The sequence below is a fragment of the Glossina fuscipes genome, unplaced genomic scaffold (assembly GCF_014805625.2).
Source record: "Glossina fuscipes isolate IAEA_lab_2018 unplaced genomic scaffold, Yale_Gfus_2 0, whole genome shotgun sequence".
NCBI classification, from domain to species: Eukaryota; Metazoa; Arthropoda; class Insecta; order Diptera; family Glossinidae; genus Glossina; species Glossina fuscipes.
Genome location: NW_023998414.1, coordinates 35,551,005 through 35,577,314, shown reverse-complemented (window position 1 = coordinate 35,577,314; position 26,310 = coordinate 35,551,005). Strand labels below are relative to the sequence as shown.

The following is a 26,310-nucleotide window of genomic DNA, read 5'->3' as shown; positions in this document are numbered from 1 at the left end:
CCGTTATATGAAAATAAATTGCAATTTTCAAAATTTCTTGACAAAAGTCGTTTAGTGATAGTATTTCGACATTCTAAATTGATGTGAAAATTTTGGTTTAAAATCTCTTCTTATATAATCAATTAGTATCTACATCAAAGTCCCTACGAAAACTAAAATCTTGATATAGTAAAAAGGTGTAAGTTTCAATATTTCTTCGTGAAAATTGGTTCATAACAGTAAAATGACATAGGAGTCAACTTTACCGAATTTGGACCACGTAGGTAGGGTGCTCAGGAAATGTTAACCCTTATATTCCCAACAGGCCAATTTGTTAATGTTTTATGATGAAAAATTGTTCATGATAGTAATTTGATATAAAAATTAAATAAACCAAATTTGTACTACGTGAGTTTGTTTCTTAGATAGCACTCCATATAAAATTTCTCGTGGTTAAAAAACCCGCCACTTTTTATAGCATTAAAAAAAATTAATTTTATTTTGTCCTAACAATCCTCTAAAATGTAAACCTGTTAACTACAGAAAATTTGGGACAACTTTGGGAAGAGAAATGAAGGCCTATGCGTATGTGCCATAGCTGGGCTAGCTCGTAGTTCATAAGATATGAGAGGGGTTCTGTAGCTTAGTCACGGAGACTTTTACGACGGTTGCGCCAAAAAGTTTGCAAGTGCTTGTTCCTTACGGAATACTATCCATATAGTATATTTTTGCCCGTGCGAAACCCTAACTAACCGGGGACCGGGGACATGCCTCTCGACCTATTATTTTTCAATGAAAAACACGCTTTCGCACGAAAAGAAAATGCGTACAATTTCGTGTTTTATTATTATAAAAATGGATAAACAACCGTAATAGGCAAAGGGATGTAGGATATCTCGACCTTGCCTGACTATATATAGTATTCTTACTTGTTATTGTATTGCATTCGTTCAGCTATTTCACAGACGTGAAGGAAGTTTTTCATGATTCGCAAGTGAGTACACAGGGTTCAAAAGGTAAATATATACTTAGTTAATGTTACCATGTCGTAATGTCGTAAACAGCAATTTGATTGATTGTTTTATATAAGTAAAATATATTCTTCTTCTCCTGATTATATGGTATGAATTTATATGCGTATATGTTGTACACTTTTTTAATACATTCTTGCTACTGTTTCAAAATAACTAAAAAAAATAATTTAAATGTTTTAAAATTTCTACTCAACTTAACAAAATACATACAATTAAAATTAAATAAGGTACTTGTTCGTATAAAAAAATTGAATATAAAATATGTATGTAAATTTATAACAGTTAATTGAATAATATTGACAACAGTTTTAGAGAGCTTTCGGGCGGATATTTTAAAAGTAAATTAAATAAAGAAAAGTCATGTTTTATTCTATTTAAAATAATGTAAAGAATTATTTCATAAAAAAAAAAAAAAAAATGGAATGTTAAATAAAATCATTTGGTGTTTAATAAGAAAATTCAACTAAATTATATATTCGCAAATTGCTCGTGTGTCGGCTAGCAACCATAATTAACAATTTATAGTATTTATATAGAAGTATTTGTGCTTGGCTATGTAGTGGCAGTACTACTTGTACTACTCGTATTTAAATGATGATCATTGCCGACGAGATTCAATAATTTTTGACGAGTTCGTTTATCGCTAATGCATGCGCAAACGATAAGATTCGTTAATTGTTTGTTCGTATATTGTTGTGTTTGGAGATTCTTTTGTTCAATAATCCATTCTTCAAATTGTTCATTCGAGAAGTAATAAGCTTTAATAAATAAATCTACATAAGCTCGACATTCAGGGTATTTTTGATTCGATATTAGTTCGAGAATCGACATAAAATTGGTAAAATCGAGTTGCATAAGAGCACGGCCACCGGCGGAACATTTTTTTACATTTGAAAATCTAAGAAGAATACAATAATGCGATTAATAACATAAATGAATAGAAGAATTTCCGTTTGTTTTTGCTATCTACTAACTAACCCTTCCACAAGTAGATGTGTAGCTACATGGGTCATTGAGTTCCAAACCGGTTCGGCTGGTACAGCAATTTCTTTACCAATTTCTTCCAAGCGCATAGCAAAGTTTTGTATATTCTAAAAAAATAGTGAACAATTAAATTAATATCATTACCAAAAATGCCTTTCGTTTTTTCTTTTTTAAATTTACCCTGTTCATGATATCTATGTAATTGTTATGCTGAAAGCTCACATGATTAACATCCCATTTAACTTTGGCCATCATTGTTAGTATAGCCGTTAAATCTATAACACGCGAAGTTACACAGGTGTAGACAGGTTTGCCTACATCCATCATAAAATTAAGGTAATCAAAATAATTTTTCAACATTGAGCGCTCTTGTGCGGGCAGCAAGTGATTCAAGTAAGTATGTAATATCTGAAATTGTTGAACCATACAATGACCACTTTCAACAGCTACGATGCGTTGCGAAAGACCGTACAAAGTATCTGGATTAGCAAGCTCATTGTTAATCTGAAACGGTAAATAAAATTGCAATAATTAAAAAAGAAATTTTGTAGTACAATATTACCAGTGAGGAAAAGTTGAGGGGCCAAATTTTAATATTTGGTACTACATGATGGCTGACATATTCTAATTTTTCTTCAAGTTTTGGAGAATAAAAGTTTTCCATTTGTACAACCTGGCAAATATATAATAATATCGTAAGAGATGTTTATTGTTTTTTTATTAAATTAAAGAACATATTCTTACGGAATCTTTAGCAAATATTTCATGCACGGCAAAGGCATAGAAATCCATTAACTCCAGCATGCTCATTACTATTTTCGGGGATATGCAATGCAATAGTTTACACATTTGCAAATAGCGTCCAATACAGCGAAAAACATTTAATGTCGTATTGTTGACGGTTACCGAAATGCAGCCTGTTAAGTCTTCACATTCTTTGCTTTGTAAACTTTTGTGTTCATCATCACTTTCTTCGCTGAAATAGCATGAAGCCTCATCAACTATACCTGATAGAATATCTTCTTCCAACATAGCTACATCCAAGCCCCCATCGAATGGTGAACTTTTTTCGCTAAAACGTAAAAAATAACCATAGGAACCATATATGGAGCTGACAGCGTCTTGAGAATGCACTGAAACTAGCTCATCACAATTATTATTACTAGTAGGAGAATGTTCCACGGATGGTGAATTAATTAACAGAACAACTGGCGGCGATTTATGCCTCCGCAAGGTATGACGGACCGAACGAAACTCCTAGTCAAATCAAATTAATTATTATTTAAATGATTTTAAAATGTAGAAATGTAAAAATTCCCTTACCGGCAATTGCAATATATTTCCAAATGAATCTACAACAGTCCACGATTCATTGTCTAGAAATAAGCATATTTCTTCCAAACAAGCGATATGGTAACGTTGAAAGAATTCCTCGCTCTGAATTTGCATAATCTCTATTAATTTGTCTGAATGCTCACCACAAAATTCTAATCCCACTTTCTTAAGTCTCTGTATGATGGATAGCACCTGAATGAATTGATCATATTTTAGGGTTTTTAGTTTAGAGCTTTGCAAAAATGTACAAATTTTTGTAAGTATATCGTTCCAAATGCGTGATTTGCCTTTTTTCAGTTTCTCTTGTATGTAAAGATCAGGTGATTCCGCTGTATCTACTGAATATAATTTGTAGTTTTGATGCCACATAACCATTTGATAATAAGATGCTAATATGGTCCAAAATGTTTTGCATAAACTGATTAAACATGGTATATATTTGTCGGCTTCCACGTTCTCGCACAACTGCTCATAAAGGTATTTCAAATTTTCATCCACATTCGGATCATTATAACCACGTATTACAGAATTTACGGAAGAATGTATAGCAGAAATGAAATGAATATGAAGCTTTATGAAAATAATAAATAACATTATTAAATTGAAAAAAGATATTGTGCAACGTTAATACTTACTTGATCCATAGCCATAAGGGATTTATTTAATAGCTTATAAGCTTCTTGGAGTTTAGCATATTTCTGCATATCGAAATTTAAGATCATCTGAAAAGTTGATTTAAGTATTAACGAACGACAAAATATTATATATATGTATATATGTATATGGTATAACTGACCTCATTAAGTACCGTATCTAGTTGATATTCTGTTAACAGTAGGGTTTCTTGCAGTTTTTTATTTAATGACTGCACGCAGTTATATTCCATAAATTCCACCGCAAAATTTTTACATCTTAATAGAAGGGAAATGGCTCCAGAGTAATTGCAGTCACTCAATAATTTTTGTACCTCGACATCAGTGGATTTCTACGTAATAAGTCCCAAAATTGAACTTTAGTTGATATTTAAATGAATAAATCCCAGAGATTCTTACTTACCAGTTTCTTTACAGCTTGCAAACTATTTAATAATTCTTTAAGAATTTCCCGTTTACGATAAGAGGCTAAAATTTCCAAACTAGTTGTAGTTAAATTTGTTCGTGCGTAGTTGAGATACGAGCGTGCTTTACGGCATGTCCATAGAGCTTGCTCCAATTCTTTTTGAGTTTCATTGATAGCAACAAATTCTTCATTGCACGCACTTCGCTGTTCTAAAATATTTTGTCTCACTTTCTTCGATAATACTTTATGTTGTTTCCGCAGTTGTGCTATTGTGGAGTTTATCAAATCGTAATTTACACCATTACCGAGTACTTTCTATTTGATTTTAATACAAAAAGAAAAAAAAAAAGAAAAAGATAAAAGGGCAAAACAAAATTACAAACACCCACTTGCAACCAAAAATAACAATAAAACAATTGAATAACGTAGTCAATGCATAAAATCACACATTATTCATATATAACCTTCAATTCTCACCTTTAATTCATACATATCCGTGTCACTTTCTACCTGGAAATATATATGTTCTATACTTTCTAAAATTTCCTGGTCAGATTTTTGTGCGTTGATTATTTCTGCATCATTTTCCGAACTTTGCGTTTTCTCTAAATTATCCGATTTTAAAGATTCTGCTGCTGTTACTGTTTGTATAAAATAATCGGAAAATCCCATAGCCGGAATTTTTACTTGACGATTGGTCTGGTAAGAAATTATTCAGAACACTTTGGAACTGTCAACAAACAAATTTTTACCTGTTTGTTTAATAAATCCATGAATTTTGTTTTAATTTCATCCATTTTTGCTTTCGGATTTTGCATCTTGTCTAACTCTTGAAGATAATGTTACCGCAACTGAAGATGAAAGACCATTTCCGATATATGATTACCCCCAGTTAGGAACACAATATATAATAAGGGGATTAAATAAGAAAATAAAAAAGAATTTTTCGAAGGGTCTCCTACATATGTTAACAAACTTCTCGTATAGAAGAAACAAAATAAACATTGAAACATTGGAACGATGTAACAATTACTTTTCGATATAGTTTGGTGAATTTTTAAATTCTTTTTAAGTGCGTTTTATAAGAAAATTCTCAAACAAAGCCCATACTGATCTATAAAATTTAGATACGATATTCCTATATGTGGAATTTTCATTAATTGTCTAAGCGAATAAATAAAACAATTGATAGTTGTTTAATTTTAACACTTAACTATAGACGTTTTCTTTAGCCGAAGTGAAACACCTTGAATAAAAGCTCGCCTACAACAATGTCCAATGTTTCTCACGCTTGCGATCAGAAAATTATTGACCACAGATGCTACACAGATGGACATAACTGGATTGGAAACAATATACTGATCAAGAATCTATGTACATTATTGGGTGTCTGAGGCTTTCTCCTGTGTATTGCGAACGTTTTGACTAAATGAATATATGCCCATATTTAGTGATGGGTATAAAGAAAAAAAACGGATTAGTTGCTCTTAACTCATTTTTCATTCATTCTTTTTCTTTAGTCCTGGAGAACTTTATCAAAATGGAATAACTTATATAAATACATGTATAATTTTTGCAAACTTCAATTTATTGCTAATAAGAACTGTAAAGAAGCCAAACAGGCCCGATTGGAAAAAGTGGATCTAATTTGAACATAGGAAATGGTAATAAAGACGAATGCTTTGCAAACACGCCTTAGGGGTAATCATGTAAAGTAGCCGACAATCGTCACCAAAATCTATTCATGTTGGCAAATCTGCTGACGGCTGTTGGCAAATGCGCTCTCTCAGGTACATCAAATCTGGAGATAATAAAATTGCTGTCGCTGAGAGCAAATTTGCATTTGCCAAGCAAAATTAGAGTCGCGTTCGTCAAAAAGCAGCTGCAAAAGATAAATATAAACAGCTGTTTGAAAATGAATTATTAATTCATATATTTAAAAAATTTCACAAAAAATTGAGTGTTTCCGAAATTAGATTTGTGAATTGTGAAGAAAAAAAAAATGTGGTAAAAGTAAGTACAATATTTTTCAAATATTATACTATTTATATGCTACTATAAATATATTTTTCAAATATTGAGTTAAATTAAGTTAAACATAGCCTAACACAAATTTTAGATAATATTCTATTCATTTCACTTTTGCATGCTTGTTATTGTTTACCATATGTAGTTTTTTTATTAAAATTAATTTGGCTCTCATTTTTTTACGTTTGTCTCAATTATGTTAATGGAAAATTTTGAGGGGAGTATAGAGAAGCTGGCGACGATGGTATCTGATTAGTCTTTTGGCGATAATCAATTGTCTCAAAAAGAAACTAAAACAACCTCCGAAAACATGGAAAATTATTTCACATTTTCGTCTATAACTTTTGATCCTGTGAATATATTTCCGATAACCTATGGTCCAGGCGTTCATACGATCGGTTCAATGTACCATCAAAATACGACTCTAATCGGTTCACTAATACGTCCACAATTGCGGTAACTAACGATATATTTCGATTTGTTAGAAATAAATCTAGTTTATTGAAAACGTATAAATAAATAATAAATAAATGAGAAATAAAACAAATGAGAATTAAATTAAAAATAAGCCGGAAAGGAAATTTGATCATTAATTGTGGACACATTCGTACACCAATCGGGACAATTTTTCCACGAACACGTGGATGGTTCACGCGAATACTTGGATAGCAGCTTTTCAGAGATATTTTCACGTGATACAATTATATGTTAAGATTTAGATTTCCCGTCATCAATGATTGAGATGGATAGAACTTAGAATCCTATAGTGACCAAATTGTAGTGAAAACAAAGTCATATTTCAAATTGTTCCTTTTTCGTTTTGTTTCGTATAGCAGAAATATCATATTTGTTTGGTACGCTGAATACAATTTACGCAGAAGAAGAAGAAGGAGGAGCAACTGTTCACCAGCAGTTAGCAAATTTAGTAAATAAACGTAAAACGATGCGAATATGGTAAGCAGAATTTTTGTTCATAGGCACAAATATTTTATTAATAGTTGATTATTATTGCTATTAGCATGGTTTCCGATTTTTTCTATCCCAGTATAGGTGGTGTAGAAGAACATATTTTTAATTTAGCGCAAATGCTCCTAAAACGAAGCCATAAAGTAAGTTCCATTTAAAAGATCTTCCAAAAATGAATTAATAACTAATTGTTTTGTGCTTCATTAAAGGTTATCATATTAACTCATTGCTATAATGATTGCAAAGGCGTTCGTTACCTTACCAATGGTCTTAAAGTGTATTATCTACCGATCAAAGTCTTTTATAATCAATCTGTGCTGCCAACTATAATATGTAATGTGCCATTAATTAGGAGTGTTTTGCTACGAGAACAAATTGAAATTGTGCATGCCCATTCAGCCTTTAGTTCCCTAGCACATGAATCTATTTTAATAGGTTCCCTGCTGGGTTTGAAGGTGAGAAATAATAAGTTAATATAAGCATTCGCTTAGACATAACATATTTTTTCGTTGATATGATGAAGACTGTGTTTACTGATCACAGTTTATTTGGTTTTGCTGATTTATCAGCCGTATTCACCAATAAAATGCTGGAGCTAGATTTGGGTGCAGTAAGCCATTGTATTTGCGTATCACATGTAGGTTAGTAATTATACTTATTAAAAAGAAAACTGATTGTAACGAAATAAAAATATATGCAGGTAAGGAGAATACAGTGCTAAGAGCAAGAGTACCTAAGGAAAAAGTATCTGTGATTCCCAACGCCGTTGACACTGCCTTTTTCATTCCAGATCCTAGTCAAAGGCCAAATGATGGTTTAAGTTAGTAAATAATGATGTTTAAGAGAGCTACAGTGGTAATAATACTTTTTTTAATTCCTTAGTAAACATTGTTTTGGCTTCACGTTTGGTCTATCGAAAGGGTATAGATTTGTCGGCTAGTATTATACCACGTTTTAAACAAATGCCACACGTTAAATTCATTATAGTAGGCGATGGACCGAAACGGGTTCTGTTGGAAGAAATACGTGAAAAAGCCAACATGCAGGACCGCGTTGAAATAGTTGGAGCAGTTGAACATGCCAGGGTACGTGATTATCTAGTGAAAGGTCATATATTTGTTAATACTTCCCTAACTGAAGCATATTGCATGGCAATAGTGGAAGCTGCTGCCTGCGGTCTACAAGTTGTTTCAACACGCGTGGGCGGTATACCTGAAGTCTTACCTGAAGATCTTATCATACTTACTGAGCCGGAGGTCGAATCAATTTATGAAGGTTTATTAAAAGCTTTAAGGCGACTAAATAATTGCAAATATAAACGTTCTACAAATGAACTTAATCGTACATCTGCGCCTAATGGCGGCGGCGATGAGGTGAGATTTCCCAAGACCAAACATAAGTCGTCTCGTAAACGTTTGAATCAGCGACTATCCAGAAGATCTAATGCATTAAGTAATTTTACCGTAACAAAAAATGCTCGAAATGAATTTACGAGCAGTGACAGTGAAAGTATCCTGTGCCCATATAAATGCAACGAACGCGTAGCTTCTCTTTACAATTGGGAGAATATTACTGAACGTACGGAGAAGGTTTACAATCGTATTATGCTTGAACCGCCTTCTAGTCTCGGTGGTATTTTATACTCTTATTTGCATGGTGATGTATGGCCTATACTTTTGGCCATTTCAATGGTACATTTGTTTTTACGATTTTTAGAATATATACGTCCTGGCCGATTTATGGAAAAAGCACGAGAATGGCCACGCAGAGATTAGATTAGGTGCTTCAGCGGAAACTAATTGTGATCATTTTTTTTCTATTTAGGCTTTCAGTAAAGTATTATAATAAAAATAAAAGCAAAAAAAATCTTCAAAAAAATATGCATACATACATATTATTCTTTAAATTGTTTTTGTATCGCCGAACTATATTTTCGTCAGCAACATGTATACATAAACTTTCGTTAGTGACAAACGTAACGAATTCTCGCTTTCCGTAGCGAAAGTAACTGTAATAAACTTTCGCATATTATTATTATTAATCTTTAAAATCGTTACTATCGAAAATATAATAAATTCTCTGTTTTAATATAAACTAAATTAATTTTTTATATAATAATTTAAATCAAGCGCCAACGAAGTTTTGCAAGAAGAAATATGCGTAGCTATTGTGGCATTTGTGGATATAACAAGTACTTTGGATGGCATTTTGATCAGAACTTATGCAGAAATCGAAGCAGCCACCAGCAAGTATATATCATTATTTCAATTTTCATTTCGAGAATTAATAAAAGATTAATTTTTGTTCCCGAGATCAATAAAAGCTGAATTTTTGTTTTTTTGTTTGTACAATAAAATGAAAAATAATAATTTTCAAAGTTTTGGTGGTTAGCCGACTACGTCGTCTTTATTTGAATCAACAGCGAGTTAACCACAAGCGAGCAGTTTATTTGGTGTATCTAATACTTCCACTTGTTTTGGTAGTACTAATACCTTCTAAAAATGCTGTAATAAACTGTAAAAGTGTAAAGGTATCTCCTCTGTGTGCTTCTTTCTCTCATTAAACATTTATTATTTTTGTCGCAAGCTATACTTTTGTGGTTGCAAGCTATATACTTTTGTGGTCGCAAGCTAAAAACGTTAAGTTTCAGTGTTGACCATTTTCTCATTATTTTTCGAAACTTGCTTAAAAATGCAATCCGCAGTATTTTTCGAGGGACACTGCAAAACCCTTGTTACTTTAGCGTTTATATAAAATGCAATAAACTTATGCTATTTTAGGAAAATTTCGTATAGAAGTTTTTTTTTGAATGGAGTTAAAAGTAAAAAAATAGCTTTGATAAACAACTAATCATCGTTTTAATTGTCAGTAATCATACTGCAGGTATAACGCTTTTCACAATCAGGTAGGCGTTTGCTTTTTCTCAAGAGTTGTCATTACTAACATTATTGAAAGAGAAAATTGCATTTGGCAAGAAAAAGAAAAATAAACAAATTGATTGCAAAACAAGTTTTAAAACCAAGAAATCGGTTAATATTCGGCGTAAAATTTAAATAAAAATAAAGCAAATACAAATGGATTTGCTAGGGTCCATACTCAATTCAATGGATAAGCCTCCCTCCGTAAATGAAGAACAAAAGAAATTGATCAAACGGCAAAAGGAAATGGCCGAAAAGTTGAAGAACAAACAAAAGGAAGAGCTAATGAGGTTTCGTAAATATGTGGAAGAACGTATTGGGCGTTTTGCCAAAGACGATCGTCCTCACATAGAATTTCAGCCGTTGGACAAAGTGCATCGTGCCGTAATACATGAAGTGGCTGAATTTGGTGGTTTCATTGCAATGAGCTTCGGATGCGAGGATGTGGATCGGTATTCGGTAGTTTATAAAAAAGAGAATGCACCCACAGAGGATGAAATAGCAGCCAGGCGAAATCGTGATGGTTGGAATGAGGAAATAGCTAAGGAATATGCTGAGAGACGTAAACAGCAACGTGAGCTGGAAAATGAACAAAAAAGACTAGCCCGTTCTTCCGCCCAAAATAGCAACAATACCACAAATAAACAATCAAACCCGGCTCCTATAACCGAGGCTGAAATCAAACCAACTTTTAACTATAAAGATAAATATGCTCATCTCATTGGCCAAGAAGCCGCTCTTGAGGCGGCTCGAAAAACCGAAACTAATCAAAGTTACGGTTTCGTGCCCAGTAAGAATAAAAAAGATGTGAGATCTATAGAGCAAACATTAGCCGATATACAAGCTAAAAAGAGGCTCAAATTACAGCAGCAGCAGCAAGAACAACAACAAAGGCAACAGGAAGAAGAACAGCAACAAAATACGCAAAATCCTGAAACACAAAAAGCAGACTCAGCTAAAAATAGTAGCCTTGCCTCGCAACCACCTACATCATCGTCAACATCCTCATCAACGTCGTACTGATGAAATACTAATGGCCATAGTAAAAGCTACAACCATCACAATATTATATTTCTGTTACTATTAATCAGCAATTATATAACACATAAATGTATGGCGATGATAAAATTCTATATATATAAGTATACATACATATAGGATCGAAATGCTTTGCAATAATTGAACTTTTAATAAAATATCATTGAAGTGAAATAAGAACAAAAAAAATCATTAATAAAAAATGAATAGTTTTTAAAGAAATTACATATATATATATATATATGCAGTATATATATATAAATACTATATGTATATATATATATATTTATATATATAGATATATAAATATATAAATATATAATATATATGCTATATATAATACTCCTGAAATATAAGTGAAAGATATGCAAATTAAATATTTTTCCTTTTATTCTTAAGATGCAAAAGCAAGAAGTGAGCCGAAGAAAATAAACATCACACTTACCTTAAGCAATACATATGTAGAAATGCATGTAAATGATATTGAAATTTTAGAATAAAACGAAATGTTTTGAAACCAATGTCAAATTTTTACTGTTTGTTATCTCAATGGCTACTATATTAGGATTCTATTTTAAATACAATCGATTTGTTAAAATTGAGATACGCTCCCTTAAGGCTTTCACAAAGAGAAAGAGTTATATGTCTCCTAATATATGTTCATGTGCACATAATATAAAATACGATTCGCAATTGACTTTGCATAAAGAATCACAAGACAAAAATTTGTCTAGATTTTATTAAGGGATCAAATTTTATTAAATTCAAAGAAAATAAAGAGCCCCATGTTATTATTTACAGTTAGCTGACACTCACTGTAAGTCAATATTATATTCAATTTGTGTAAACTATTCAATACAGTCTAGGAGGGGAATCGCATTACCTAAATAAAATAAATTAAGTATATCGTAAACAATTATAAACAAAAGAAACGTTAAGATGGTTTGATGACGAGCCAAGACCACATATGCGCTTCGCATTACTTTTAGGCAGAATGATTCTATGACGATTATAATATTTGTTTTTCGTTTTACTTTGGCTGACACTACATCAATTCTCTTAGCTTTACGCTTAATGCACGTATCAAACTGATAATTTATTATCGGTAGCGATCATTTCATTTTGGCTTCGAAGTTGTTAGTTCATCGTACCGTCTTAATTTATACTACAGTTGATGTGACGCTACTTCTGAAGATTTTACAAAACAAATTTATATACATTGTTGGTAAGAGTATAAGTTATAAGCAATCCTATGGCACTTTTATTTTTTTTTTTTATTAGTAGAAAGTCACAAAATATATTTCATGTTCTTGATCGCTCTTAATGCAGTGTACCGTCTTTACACTGGAGCTATTAGGCGAAATTAAACGATGTAGATTTAAAAAAGTTTTTCTTTGCTTCAAATTATCAAAAGATGATATCCACATGGTATCGCGTCTGTGGGTTTTAAAATGCAGTAATGAAAACCAAATTCTTATAAATTTATTCTTCTCTTTGCATGAACTTTTATATTTTTCGCGCATACAAATGTTCAGTATCATTAAAAATTTATCGAAACTTAATAAAGGATCTGTTCAAGCTTAATATGTATATACAATAACATCTAACATAGTAAATCAGTTATTTTGAAAGTGGCCCATACAATATATCATAAGATATATTGTAGGAAATTATATTTTTAAATTTCCCTTTTGTCTTAAAATCGAGAGATTTTAATAATATATGTTTATAATAAAAAAATGAAAAAATTTATTTAGGCCGTTTTCAAAATCAAATCTATTTATAGATATGTTTATTACCATTCTTCTTATTGATTGCCACTGTTAACTGACTGTATGATTTCATTAATAATTTCTTCTTTTTTTTTCTTCTAAGATAGAGCGAATGAGTTTCTCGTTGGTCCAGAACAATTAGGATCTTTGTTTTTGTAAAGGAGAAATGAAATAATAAAAGAATTTTAATGTTTATTTTATAGTTTTATGTATACAAATATTTTAACAAACAGCTTAATTCCTATATAAAAACAAATGTAATGAATTATGATATGCTAAAAAACCTTAGGTATTAAATAAACAAATATTAAGTAAATATTTAAAACTTATACTTTATTCGAATGTATTCTTACATAAATGTAAACAAAACAAAAAAAAAAAAAAAAAAAAAAAAAAAAAAAAAAAAAAAAAAAAAAACAATAACAACAACTGTACAAAATAATTCAGTTCACTATATACTTATTTAGTTATTATTAATAATTCGTTTAGATGTTCTGGCTGTTATGCGCGGATGAAAGTACAAATAATAGATGATCATAAAGCCAATACCGATGTAATAAAATGATAAAGCTAAACCGCATAAAGGATAAAATAGTATTGCAATGTTCGCTAAATCGTTAGAAGCGTACAAAATGAATAGTGTTACGCAGGCAATATTTTCGATTGTGCAGAACAAGTAATAAGATATATACTTATAACGTGTAGGAGCGTCGCGTACTGATATAAACGTGAACACATAAACAAAACCTAAGACTAGACAGAAAAGAAAATTGCTTAAAGAAGAATTGGCGAACTTCGGACGTTCAATTATGAAAGTAATGAAGCCAAATAGTAAAGCGTGACTCAGACTAGCAACTAATGTCCAAAGTGGAAATATGCTAGCCACCAAGGCTATACACAGTGTGCGGGAAACTAAAAAAAAAACAAAAATCAAATAAACATAAAAAAAAAAAAAACAAAAAAACAAACAAACAAACAAAACATTTTAAACAATATTGAGTACATTTTTCACAAAAAAAGTATGGTATATAACGGCAGATATATATGTATGTACCTGATGTACAAAAATGCCAGCACAATTGTAGAATTACACCGTTTATACTTATATTGAATTTATCACCTTGTGAGTAACGGTTGTAACGATGATAAGCTGATAAACACCAAGCCATACTGCCAAAATATGAAGATATGGCTATAATTTGTAAATCTATTAAAAAAAATATATTAATGAGAACGAAAAATTTCATGGCGAAGCGTTTATTACTCACCTGTCATTTTGTCAACATGACCTAAAACTATAGATACTTGCAATATTTTTTGAGGGGCAGCTTCCAGGAAACACTCAAATAATCTTATAAAAGCTACATCACTTTCTTCCCTTATATTCAGTTTGTAATTTCTGGAAAATAAAAGGTGAAATGAGAAACAAAAACCAACTTCCTTCGGCGAAAAAAATTATTACTTGCCTTAATTGCGATTGTTTATCGCCAATACTTTCAGCTCTTTTACATTTTAAAGCATACATTAGGGATTTCCAATAACGAAAGAAAAACGATGATACGATAACTAGCCATAGGGTTTGTAAAGTTTTGCACGCACCGTCACTAAACTTACCATCTTTATAACACCTGTTATCCATAAGAATAAGTACAATAACATTTGCATTAATCCTTTATTAGGCTTACATGTTGGCATGAATCATTGTGGTAACGAACATAGGTACCGCAATGCATGTGATAGTCCATGCAAAGTAATCCAAATGACCCTGACGATAATAGTTTGCTGCTAATTTAATGTTAATGCAAACCGCTATAGCGCGCATAACGATTGATAACGCTGTTGAGCATATTTCCCAATAACTAATGCTATGATCGCAATTGGCGCCCATGCAAGAAGGAGCGTCCACTTCAGCCCATTGCTTGAATGAGCTATTAGATTCGACTATTAGATGACGACACTGCAATGTACTCAATTCACAGATCGGTTCAACGGAGTCATTCGGTGTATTCGTTGTTCCCGAGTAATTAAGCGAAGCTTTACTTGCGGTATTGAATTGGCCACGATGCCCTGTGGCGACGCTCATTTTTGCTTGTAGATAAGATAAATTAACCGCCCGAGTTCCACAATAGCACAGCAAAGTAAATTTTTATTCGCAGAAATAGAATTGCCGTTCGCAGCGTATAATTTTTGTTTTTGTATCCATCAGCGAAGGGGTATATTCATTTTGTCAAAACGTTTGCAATGCTCGAAAGGAAGCTTCAGAGACATCGCATGTATATGTATTCTTTCTTATCACTACATTAAGTTAATTACTATATCCTTAAGAATATTTTTGTTAAAATGGAATGTTTTTTTTTCATTTATTTATTCACTCTTGTATTTAATGGCTCTGGAGGCTCTTTCATGTGGAAAGTGAAAGTTTTTCCGGACATTCATTTTTATAAATTTTAGAAATTCATTAATATATATATATATATATATATAAGAATGAAAATTTATTAATAAAAAAAAAAAAACAAAATCACTTTTGTACTTCGGTTTCGCGTAAAAATAAAGATGGAATAATCATCAGAAAACATATTTTGCACGTTCCAAATTCCGTTTGTTTCTAAGAAAGAAAGAAGTTTGCAAGCCTGTATTAGTAACGTAAAAGAAAATTAACATTCATTTCACTTTAGTTTTAGAATTTTTTCATTATCTATCAGTGACGTTGCATTGAAATGGAAATAAAGTTTTCTATGATATATGATATTAGATAAGACAACACGTTCACGGCCTTTTTTCATTAAAATTCAATCACATTTTTCGTAACTTTTAAATGAATTGTATTAAACCAAATGTGCGTCATGGGGATTTGTTTTGCCATTTTTCTGGTATAATCATTTTTTCCATACTATAGAAGTTTTGAGATTTCCGAGTGAATCGGGCGATTTTTACTTTTGATTGCAGGATACTGCACACAAAATATACGATAGTCAGATCGAGAAGGGTCCGGATTGCATCAAAACATCATCACAGTCGAACTTTCTCAATTTGTCCCGGCCCATTAAACATTTTGTTGAGTTTAGCATTATTGAGACGGCGGACGACCCCTTTCCAATTGATCGATTCTGCAGACTATTCCCCAATGACAGGTCTTGCTCACATTAATTGTCGAATTGGAAATTGATTGTCTACACAGATTGGAGCAGCTAACGACGTACCATTTCTTTCCAATCACTTCCATGTCATCAATGTAGGGGAGTAATCACTTAGCTAAATGTTAGCTTTCGCTCTTGTATTGAGCTATTCGGCAAAAACGGCTGATTGCAAAAGCGAAAGCTATATATTTCATATGGGATTATCCCCCAGGTTTTGTTATTATTTGTATAGTTTCATCTTTGCCCACGATCTTTTTGCACATTATTGTAATATAGGATACACTTGCCGTCGTCTTTTATTAACCTCATCAAAGGTGATACTTCACAAATGGGAATTGAGACCAATAAATATATATACATACAATTTTTTCTTTTGTTTTGATGTTCATGTCCTAAACTTAACTGTACTGATCCTAGTCGGTTTTTTGTAGAATTTCTTCGACTTTTGAAAAACTGAGCAAGATGAGGACTCTAGTTAAATATCCACAAATAAATATCACGATTTTTTGCAGAATTTATAAGCTTAGTCGAAGCTGTGTTGGAATTGAACTCAACAGAAAAAAAAAAAATAAATATGTTTTCGGGTACTATTACCTTGGGATTAATATAATAGCCTGGCAGTCAACAGCACCTACTAATAAAGATCGTTCTTTCATGTCTTACAGAGCTCCTGGAAACTGTTATAAAGATGACAATTTATGGGACGTTACTGCAAATGCAATGTCTCAACAAGGTATATTAAATGAGATTCCCTGAAATCTCTTTCCGGCTGAAAAGCCCTAACATAATTAGCACATTCCGAGATCCCTTCTGAATGGGAAGGACGCGAAAAGAATTATAAAACCGTCAAAACAATACGCAGCCAGCAATTCCGTCCTAAGTTTATTTTTTCTACCCCCAACTGTTTGTGGTAGTCTATGCCAAATTTGTGCAACCAATGTGCTTTGACGCAAGATCCAAGAATCCTTATTATGACGGCGTATTTTAAAAAGTCGGATTATGAAAGTTCCTTAATGAAAATCGCTGATTTCCATTTGAAATTGACGGGAGAAATTAATTTCAGTTCATGGAATAGTTGACTATATATGTGTACGTATATGTACGAATAAACAATTAAAGACATTACAGTCGGGCAAGATTGACTATAGTGCTAATTGTACTTTGTTCTTTTTGGTAATAACACACCAAAAGTTACACATTAATTACATGCAAAGACCTACTTTTCATGAAAGCTCGCATATTGGAGAATTCTTAATATATCCATACTGTATGATCCAGATTTATCCAACTTAATTTGCTTCCCAAAAATTTTGTTCTTCTTCAGTTCCCTTCATAGAACATTAGAAATTACACTTTCGCTACATATAAGGGCTTGTTTTTCATGATAATCCTTAGGGACAAAACAACAGATCTATGTGACTCAAATTTTGTACTGTCACTTTTTTGTTGTTGTTATTTTATGGTACGGCGTACGCAGGAAATATCCCCCATACCAAGCGGGTACGGAGATGATCAGGAAGGGTTATATAGTAAAGTGAAGAAAGGGAGTAATATTTGTGAACGTTTGACTTGAAAATGTTGACATCGGCAGGAAAGACCAGCCCTGGTAGGTTGTTCTAAAGGCGGACAGCGCGCTTAAAAGAACGACGAGTCGCCATAGTGTAGTCTGCAGTATGCAGATAACTCCAGGATGAGCGCTTGAGAACGCTGAGAAGACGTCTATTCCTATTGAAGGATTTAGGTGGCGGGTATATCTTTTTGAAATCTGTAGAAGGCTTGCCCTAATGTACCCGGACATAAGCTCAACATCGTTCACGTTACAGCAATTCTCAATGCTACCGAGAGTTCTAAACACACTTTCGTCGTCCATGAATACCTGAACCCTTCGCTGTAACTCCCGCTCACACCTGCGAGTTATACTGTAAAAATTTTGCTACTATGAACCAATTTTCGTTATAAAAAATTAGCAGTTAGATGTTTTTGGTATATAAAGGTCTTCATTTACCGAAAATACTTATATGCGGTGAAATCCAAAAAACAGGTCCAATATATGTATATATAAACTAAAGACTTTCGACTTTGTATTCAGCCATTTCTGTCGCAACAGCTTCTCAATTTTGCATACGTGATTACGACCCTGCTCTTATAAATGTTTACAAATAAAGACCGATTATGTATATTTAAACAATGTCGTAACCGAAATTTATCTTGAACATGGATTCATTTGTTGTTAAAATAGCGAAGGCAGGCCCATGATACGATGGTATGTATTCAACAAAGAAAGAGGGGTATATTTTGTTATATACAGCTAGATAGTAAATATATATATTAGATAGGACTTGGTAGCCGCGATGATTCGAGGGGTAAACTCAGTATAATGAGAGATAGGTATACATATATATATATATATATATATTCTTCCCATGACATTCAAAATGCAACGATTCCGAGCAAGACACAATGTAAAAACGAATTCAAGATCGATATGAAAGCAAAAATGATTCTCATTAATGCGACTCGAACTAGTAACGGCGTTATGGTAAAGGTGCGTAAATTTACTTTGAGAATTTCAAAAATTCTCATTATTTTTTATGATTAAAAAGCATATGCTAGAGTAAAACAATCATCTATCGTTTTAATATTTTGTTTTTACTTTTATTTTATTTGTATTTTTTTATTTTTATTTTTAGTTTTTTCCTTTTATTATATAATTCATGTTTTTTTTTATTTCATTAATTTCTTATATATTTTAGTTGTTTTTATTTTATTTCATTTCATTTATTTTTCTTCTTTTTTTTCTTTTTTTTTTTACTTGTAGCCGATTTGTGTTCTTTTAATCTTCGCTTCTTCATGCTTTTTATGTAACACTAAAAATATATCGGATATATAAAGAATGATAGTAATATACACACGGGCCTTGTATTTACTCATTTTGTTGTTGTTGTTGTTGCTGTTATTTGTTGTATTTGTTCTTTTATTACAAATATAAAGTGAATGTGACGGTATGCGCATTATTTATGATTGTTACTGGAATTTTATTATGTGATTTGCTTTGTGTGTTTATGTATGTGTATGTGTGGTTGTTGTTGTGTATTCGTATATATATATATATATATTATAATAAACAAACTGAATTTTTTTTTCTTTTTCAATTTATTATCATTTTTTTGTTTTTTTTGTTTTGCTTTTCGTACAATTTTACTTTTCTTTATTGTTAAATACTTGCTAGAGAAAAAGAAAATAATAAGAATTAATAATAATAATTATAATAATTAATAATAATAATAATAATTATAATAATAATTATAATAATAATTAATAATAATAATTCATAATAATAATAATAATAAATTTACATACGTTCTATATTAAACTCACCGAGAGCTTGAGATATTATTTTTTTCTTATACAAATTTTGACTTTTCTTCTTTTGTTTTATTTTGTTCTGTTTTTTGTTTTGTTTTTTTTTTTAAATTTTAATTATAATATTACTTTTTTTGTTTTTTTGTTTTTTTTTTTTAAATTAAACTATAGCTTAGTTCTAAAGTATGCTTTATTTTCAATTAAATTTTATACGCTTTATAATATGCAACATTGTTTTGTTGTGGTTGTTGTTGTTGTTGTTGTGGTATTTTCATTTCCCAAAAGTAACTAATTAAATTAATAATTTCAGTTTTCTTTTTCTTTTTCGTCTTCTTTTTCATTTTCTTTTATACTTTCATTTCTTTTTTTTTTTTTTTTTTGTTATTAATTTCAAAAATTGTTTGTATTACTGTTTTGTTTCGTTTTTATTTATTCTTTGTAATAATATACTAAAAAATAAAAATTATGTAATTTCTATGTTTGTTCTAATAATTATATATAATTTTAGGAGTTAAAAAAATATGCTGTTTTATTTATATTGCGGTTGCTCTTCCTTACATATGCGCGGCATTACCACCACTTTGTCACGTGTATACTAACAGAATAATAAAATGATTAAAGAAATTAAAAAAAAAAGATATTAAACTAATTATTAGTTATCTGCGCGTAAAAAAAAAGAAGAAAACTACAAATAAAAAAAAAACGTTACTTTAAAAAAAAAAAAAAAAAATATATATATATATATAAATATATATAAATAAAAAAGTAGTGTTCAGTTTACTATCTTGATAAAGATTTTGTTTATAGGTGAAAAGAAGAATTTCTTAAGGTTTCATAACCCAGCACTAGGTTGGTTACTTCGTTCATAAAGTGCAGGGATTAGAAGGTCATTCAAAAATGAATCGAAATGATTTTCAAATATTAATGCAAAGTTACCAAAGAATATTATAAAAAGGAAAAAAAAATATGAATTATATCCGATCAAAATCAAAATTTTAATCCGTTACAAATTTTCTTATCATATATAATTTCCTTAAGGCTATGGCCAAAACTATTGTCAATTATTCTAAAAGAGTAATAAAAAAAATATGTTTTATGAACGAGTACGATTCTTTCGATAGGTACTTTAACCTTTTTAACTCTTATGGTAGCTCTTATACGATATATTTACGCTCAATAGCAGCAATCGGGCTTATCCATGTTGGTATGTCTGACTGCTTAATTTTCGTCACGATTAAAGTTCAAAAATTTCATTTTAAAAATAAATCGATTTCAAAAATTGCTCCTTCACTCTCTCTCTCTCTCTCTCTCTCTCTCTAAATTACATTTGAAAATCATTATTATCGACTCTTGGACTCTTGGATCTTTTTAAACTTATGGGGGAAAAAAAAAATGCTTAGTTTTATCCATATTACCCTTAAACGGTAATAATTTTTTCTTAGAGCTTAAAGTTGTAACTTTAATATTACTTCAAGTTCAGAAATTATCTAAATCAGATCACAAGGGTTAGCATACAATGATCAAAACATCAGATGTATTGATCTATGATTCTTAATAAAAAGAAAATTAAGTAAAGCACCATTAAATACCGTATGTCATATAATATACTTTCAAAATAAAGTGCTTGCTATATGGGAAGCGATCGAATAATTGAACCGATCCGAACTATTTTCAACAGTGTTTTCGTCCTTGGGCCAAGACATATCGGCCTACCAAATTTCATCAAAAATTCTTAAAAATTGCAAGTTAGATGATAGGCAAAGAGAGATAGGCAAGTTTACATCGATCTAGGAGATGATTTCGAATAATGAAAGAATTGAATTTAAAAAAAAATTTCAATTTAAAATTTCATTTTTGAATCTGTAAAATTTGAACTTACGATTAGAAAAGTTAAAATTGAAAAACTCGTATTTGAAATCGATGCAATTAAATGGCTTAAGATAACCTAGCATAGCATACTAAAGACCGACGGAATGCTGAAAATAATTTTGTAGACTTTACTGTTTAACAAGTTGACAGACAGTTGCGAGTTCTGAAGAAAATCTCCGTCATGCGACGTCAAGCTCTTCTGTTCTGTGCTACACCACATTGCCGTTATATAAAGATAGTTATTTATCATAGTAAAAGATCATTACGCCTGGATAGAAAAATCTAAGTATAATCCCAGATTATTTTGCATTTGGGAGAATTATAAGGTTTGCGATGCTGACAAAAAATTTAAATATATCCGTTGAATGCCATGCGAGTTTCTTTGGGATATTTTCCCGGTCAGGCCAAGCTTGCTGCTTAGAAAAGTCGCAATTGCAGTATAGCAACACAATATGGTTCTGCCATGGCAATGGTCCGACAAATGACTAAAAAAGTTGTCAAATTTTGTGATAACCGTAAATAAAAATTGTGTAAATTCTAAATAAATTTCCAGTAATTGCTTAAAACAATAAACATTTTTTTTTAATGTTATATCATATTTTACACTGTCAGTCAGCCGGTGACCGACAATAGACTTTAGGCCGTTTAGGCCGTTTAGGCTGCGGGACAATCAACTTCTAAAAAGATGAATTTTCATATAAAAATCCGCTTCGGGTGAGGTTCACAAAATGTATAGTAAGCAATGATCGATCATTATATACCCTACACTACCACTTTGCTTAATACAATTATTCATATAATTTTTTTTTTTTTTTTTGAAAATAATGCCTTAAGTTGTCCGATCCGAATAATTTTCAATCGCGTTCGTCCTTCGGCCACAACACACGCTAGTGCATTAAATTTCATCGAAATGTCTTATAAAATTTACGAACTATAGATCGAACACAAGAAAACCAGGTTAAAAACACATGGACAAACAAGCTTAGGCGTAATGAAAGGTGAATGAATCTCTCTCTCTCTCTCTCTCTTAAGTCGTTCTGGGTTCTGCATATCCAATTGCACTGTAAGTCGTGTAGGGTATAAAAAGTAGAATGCATAACCTGATTAAAAAAATTTCAGATTCAAATAAGATTTTTTCAGAAATTGATTTTAAAAATAAATAAATTCAAATAAAAATTTGACTTTAATCATAAAAAATTGACTTGAAACTTAAATAATTTCAATACGAAATTGCAAAAAAAATTTCTGTATTCAAATTTTAAAAATATTGAAAAACTTTAAGTTGGAATTTAAAAAAAAAAAAAATCATTTTTGAAAAAAAGTCAAATTCAACTTGAAGAGCATAGAGAAATCTTTCTATCCATATATAGAAATAATCAAGATTCGCTTTAAGTTAAGATTGTAAGTTTCTTTCTTTGTTACTTTTTTTTTTTATATTTTATTGACTTATGTGCAATTGTTTTTAAGCATTTTTTTTTCGATCATAAAAAAAAAATAAAAAAATAACTACTTGTAACTATTTGTAACAACACAATTGTCTGTTGTCTCTTTATCGAAAAAATATTTTCATTTTTATTGAAATTGAACTCAAGAATAGAGAATGAGAAAGTCAGGAGTCATATATACTGATGAAGAGATTCTTTGAACTTACTGAAGAAACCCTATTGCTTACAGAAGTTCAGATAGTTACGTTATTTAAATAATTATTAAATCGTAGCTCACAACTGAGGTATGCGCATGTCTTAGTTTACACAATTTACAAGATTCGATACACAAGCTCTTAGTAATCGCTAACACCTTAAGCACTATTAATATCAAAACCGTCTTTCTTTTTATTCTACCCCATCATCGAGATATCGGGTCTGGTATATTAATTCTTCTCATTATATTCATTAAGGTAACATTAGGTAATTAGACAATTTAGTCATGCTCAACTGTCCGATTCTCGGGAACGTTCACGATAGCAACATTTGTGTTAAAGGAGTAAACCTTGGCCTCTGCCTTCGTAGTAGAATGATCAAGCAGATCAAGCTTGAAATTGAATATATGAAATCGCTAGCAATTGTAAAAGCCATAATAACACTCTTGATTAGGTATTTTTAACAAATAATTACTAGAAGCTCTCTACTACTTTGGCATATTTGTCTGGATGCGTCACAGATCCGTAAACCTTTTCATTTTCACTGACTATTGCCAAGTTATGATTATTTTGTAAATTTTCAAGATAAATTTAAAGGAATTTTACATCTTAAGTAGTCTTTTAAATTTAGTAAATAATTTCTTTCATTTTTTTTATTTAAAAAAAAAAAAAAGCATTGTCTCCAAATTTTTTTATTATTATATTTCTTTATCATTCTTTACATTCATTTTGCGAAAAGGCAGCTCAAAGACACCTCACCAGCTAAATATATTCTTCATCAGTGTCAAATTTTGAATTGATTTAAGCGTGTCCGTCCCTCCCTCCATCCGCCTATGTATTGTCAATTATAAATATTCTCCTGACCGCAAAAAAATGCAGCTATCTACCGCAAATTTGGCGGAAACAGTGGAAGATGTTGCATGTAAGTCAAAGGGCATAGCCACGGTAGCACGCGAACTGAGAAAACCTTTGTTTGTCGAAAGGAACAATAAATTGTTTTTTTTTTTTTGCTTATCCACGCATTCTGTTAGCGATGCTATAGTATCAGTACAAAAATGAGAAAAATTGACCACGCCTAGTCACGCGTTTATAAGTGCGTGGAGAAGTAGGACCCAAAGACCCAATAAAGTATAAATAGATTCTTGGCCAGTTTCAAATTCGGAATGCACTTAAGCATGTCCATGTCTGTCCGCCGGCCCAATTGTGTAATGTTGTGTGTATGTGATAAAAATTCCGCCATTAGGGAAAATGAAGATACCGGCCAGGAATTTCCGAAAGAATTTCAAAATGATCTCAATTGGACACACAAGGTACCGCACGCCTGCAACAGCCATATGTCGCACAAGTGCGAACACCTTTGCTTTCTATATTTTCATGCTCGTTACTCATTGTTTTAAAAAACATAAGAAGTCGGCCACGCTCATCTAATAGTGTCGAATATAAAAATTTAGTTCTTTCTCTCTTTTTTTTCTTTATTTTTTTTTCTTAGTCTTTTTTGTTAGGATAACGGTGATGAGTATATAAGACTCGATCACAAATAAATATGATTTTCTTATTTATTTCCTCTCGAACTATATATTGCTAAGACAATATCCAAATATATACATTTACTGTGTAAATCAATGCATAAGTGTATGCATGTATGTATTTCTTAATAAATTGGCCGACATTACGACAATTCACGATTATAAAGATAGTAAATTAATGAACTAAGATATAATCAAGATCTACTATTTTCACTGCTAACAACTTTCAAGCCCTATGTAACAATATATATATATATATATATATATAAAATACATTTAAAAAAGAAAAGAAAAAAAGCAAATTTTTTAAATAATTTTTTGATTTCAATCGATGGGAGGGAAGACTCGATTCAATTAGATAGAATTTTCGATAGCTACGATTCCCTCGTACCAGATACCGAAAGCCTAAGATAAAAATTTTAGATTCAAGTGTAGATAATCTTAGTTGGTAGAGACATACAATATCTATATATATATATATATATATATATATATATAGAAGACATTTTATTCAAGATTTGCCTTAAGCGCGGACATAATTTCCTTATCTGTATAAGATACACTTGTTAACTTTAGAAAAGTTTAAAGTTTTATCAAACTTTTTCAAATAAAATTTAGAAATTAAATATATATATATTTTTTCTTTTTATCTTTTCCTTCTTCTTCTTCTTCTTTTAACGTACAATAAAGTATTGTTGACATTGTTTCTATCAGCTGCATACGACTTGAAAGATTTTACAAATAAAATAGGATAAGAAAGAGAGAGAGAGAGAGAGAGAAAGAAAGAAAGAGAGAGAGGGAGAGAGAGAATAGGAGAGAATATTTTTGTTTTATGTGTAACTTAAAGCGAATTGTTTGTAACGTGTTAACGTTAAATAAATAATAAAATAAGCGCAATTACTTCTAAATGTGAGTAGTTTTGCAAATTACTGCGGCTGTGATATTAATATGCTTCTTTTTTTTTTTGTTTTTTGTCTCTTTTTTTTTTTTATATCTGTGTTACATAATAGATGATTATCACGTGTCAAATGAGAAAATGAATTTGTTTATTATGCAATTATTCAACTAACTGAGAAAGCGAGAACCAGTTATGACTTTTATAAATAAATGCAAGGAAAGACAAAAAAAAAAAAAACAAAACAAAAAAGAAAAGATATAGAAACAGAAAAATTCGATCATAGCCATGCATTATTTTATTAATTAACCGAAGAATTACTTCGTTAAGATGTTATGATGCATTTTATCGATTTTTTTTTTTTTTTTTTGTGTTTTTCTATCTCGGGTTTGAATGTGGAATTGATTTTTATGTAAGTTTTCATTAGTATTTTAATCTATATTTTTATTTATAAAAGTATATGAATTTGTTAGGTGTTGTTTCTTTAAAAGCTTTTTGGTTTTTTTTTTTATTTATTTTTTTTTTTATTTTTGTTCATTTCACTTCACTTACATATTTTTTGTGTTTATACAAAATATAACATTTTTTTTTTCTTTTGCATATATAGTCGTATTGCCCTTAGATTAGTCAAGTGTTTTTCTCTGTTACATATACATATATAGGTATGTATAATATATATATATATATATACATATAATATTATATATATATATATATATATATATATGTATATAATTAATAATATATATATATATATATATATAT

General features: G+C 30.7%; 4 protein-coding genes across 4 annotated transcripts; 2 read left to right on the top strand and 2 right to left on the bottom strand.

The window, feature by feature from the left end:
• Positions 1 to 1,398: 1,398 nt before the first annotated feature.
• LOC119635538 (syndetin) lies at positions 1,399 to 6,166 on the bottom strand. Its single transcript, XM_038030383.1, has 12 exons — positions 6,124 to 6,166; positions 5,144 to 5,242; positions 4,869 to 5,090; positions 4,389 to 4,706; positions 4,129 to 4,317; positions 3,968 to 4,054; positions 3,321 to 3,902; positions 2,742 to 3,254; positions 2,560 to 2,670; positions 2,178 to 2,501; positions 1,992 to 2,104; positions 1,399 to 1,911 (listed from the first exon to the last, which is right to left on the bottom strand). Exons 2-12 carry the CDS (start codon positions 5,207 to 5,209, stop codon positions 1,566 to 1,568), a joined length of 2,871 nt encoding a protein of 956 aa, XP_037886311.1. The 5' UTR covers positions 5,210 to 5,242; positions 6,124 to 6,166; the 3' UTR covers positions 1,399 to 1,565.
• A 1,177-nt stretch (positions 6,167 to 7,343) lies between these two features.
• On the top strand, positions 7,344 to 9,225 carry LOC119640061 (phosphatidylinositol N-acetylglucosaminyltransferase subunit A). The gene is made up of 6 exons (XM_038037841.1): positions 7,344 to 7,373; positions 7,438 to 7,528; positions 7,595 to 7,840; positions 7,909 to 8,026; positions 8,086 to 8,205; positions 8,268 to 9,225. Exons 1-6 carry the CDS (start codon positions 7,363 to 7,365, stop codon positions 9,158 to 9,160), a joined length of 1,479 nt encoding a protein of 492 aa, XP_037893769.1. The 5' UTR covers positions 7,344 to 7,362; the 3' UTR covers positions 9,161 to 9,225.
• Positions 9,226 to 10,306: 1,081 nt separating this feature from the next.
• Positions 10,307 to 11,557, top strand: LOC119639802 (sperm-associated antigen 7). Its single transcript, XM_038037479.1, has one exon. It carries the CDS (start codon positions 10,460 to 10,462, stop codon positions 11,324 to 11,326), a length of 867 nt encoding a protein of 288 aa, XP_037893407.1. The 5' UTR covers positions 10,307 to 10,459; the 3' UTR covers positions 11,327 to 11,557.
• A 1,762-nt stretch (positions 11,558 to 13,319) lies between these two features.
• On the bottom strand, positions 13,320 to 15,740 carry LOC119635754 (XK-related protein 6). Its single transcript, XM_038030755.1, has 5 exons — positions 14,799 to 15,740; positions 14,580 to 14,741; positions 14,382 to 14,512; positions 14,168 to 14,320; positions 13,320 to 14,025 (listed from the first exon to the last, which is right to left on the bottom strand). The coding sequence occupies exons 1-5, from the start codon at positions 15,194 to 15,196 to the stop codon at positions 13,577 to 13,579; spliced, it is 1,293 nt and encodes a 430-aa protein (XP_037886683.1). The 5' UTR covers positions 15,197 to 15,740; the 3' UTR covers positions 13,320 to 13,576.
• Positions 15,741 to 26,310: the final 10,570 nt, after the last annotated feature.

What these genes read in the sequence shown, in the direction of transcription:
- LOC119640061 (XM_038037841.1), top strand. An exon ending in TATTTGCGTATCACATGTAG is followed by an intron (nt 8,027 to 8,085) that starts GTTAGTAATTAT and finishes AAATATATGCAG; the next exon opens with GTAAGGAGAATACAGTGCTA. An exon ending in AAGGCCAAATGATGGTTTAA is followed by an intron (nt 8,206 to 8,267) that starts GTTAGTAAATAA and finishes TTAATTCCTTAG; the next exon opens with TAAACATTGTTTTGGCTTCA.
- LOC119635538 (XM_038030383.1), bottom strand. Translation starts at nt 5,209, where the DNA reads ATGCAAAATCCGAAAGCAAAAATGGATGAAATTAAAACAAAATTCATG. An exon ending in AAATATTTGCTAAAGATTCC is followed by an intron (nt 2,671 to 2,741) that starts GTAAGAATATGT and finishes TATATTTGCCAG; the next exon opens with GTTGTACAAATGGAAAACTT. An exon ending in ACATAGATATCATGAACAGG is followed by an intron (nt 2,105 to 2,177) that starts GTAAATTTAAAA and finishes CTATTTTTTTAG; the next exon opens with AATATACAAAACTTTGCTAT.
- LOC119639802 (XM_038037479.1), top strand. Translation starts at nt 10,460, where the DNA reads ATGGATTTGCTAGGGTCCATACTCAATTCAATGGATAAGCCTCCCTCC.
- LOC119635754 (XM_038030755.1), bottom strand. Translation starts at nt 15,196, where the DNA reads ATGAGCGTCGCCACAGGGCATCGTGGCCAATTCAATACCGCAAGTAAA. An exon ending in GATAAACAATCGCAATTAAG is followed by an intron (nt 14,513 to 14,579) that starts GCAAGTAATAAT and finishes TTTATTTTCCAG; the next exon opens with AAATTACAAACTGAATATAA. An exon ending in TCATGTTGACAAAATGACAG is followed by an intron (nt 14,321 to 14,381) that starts GTGAGTAATAAA and finishes TTTTTTTAATAG; the next exon opens with ATTTACAAATTATAGCCATA.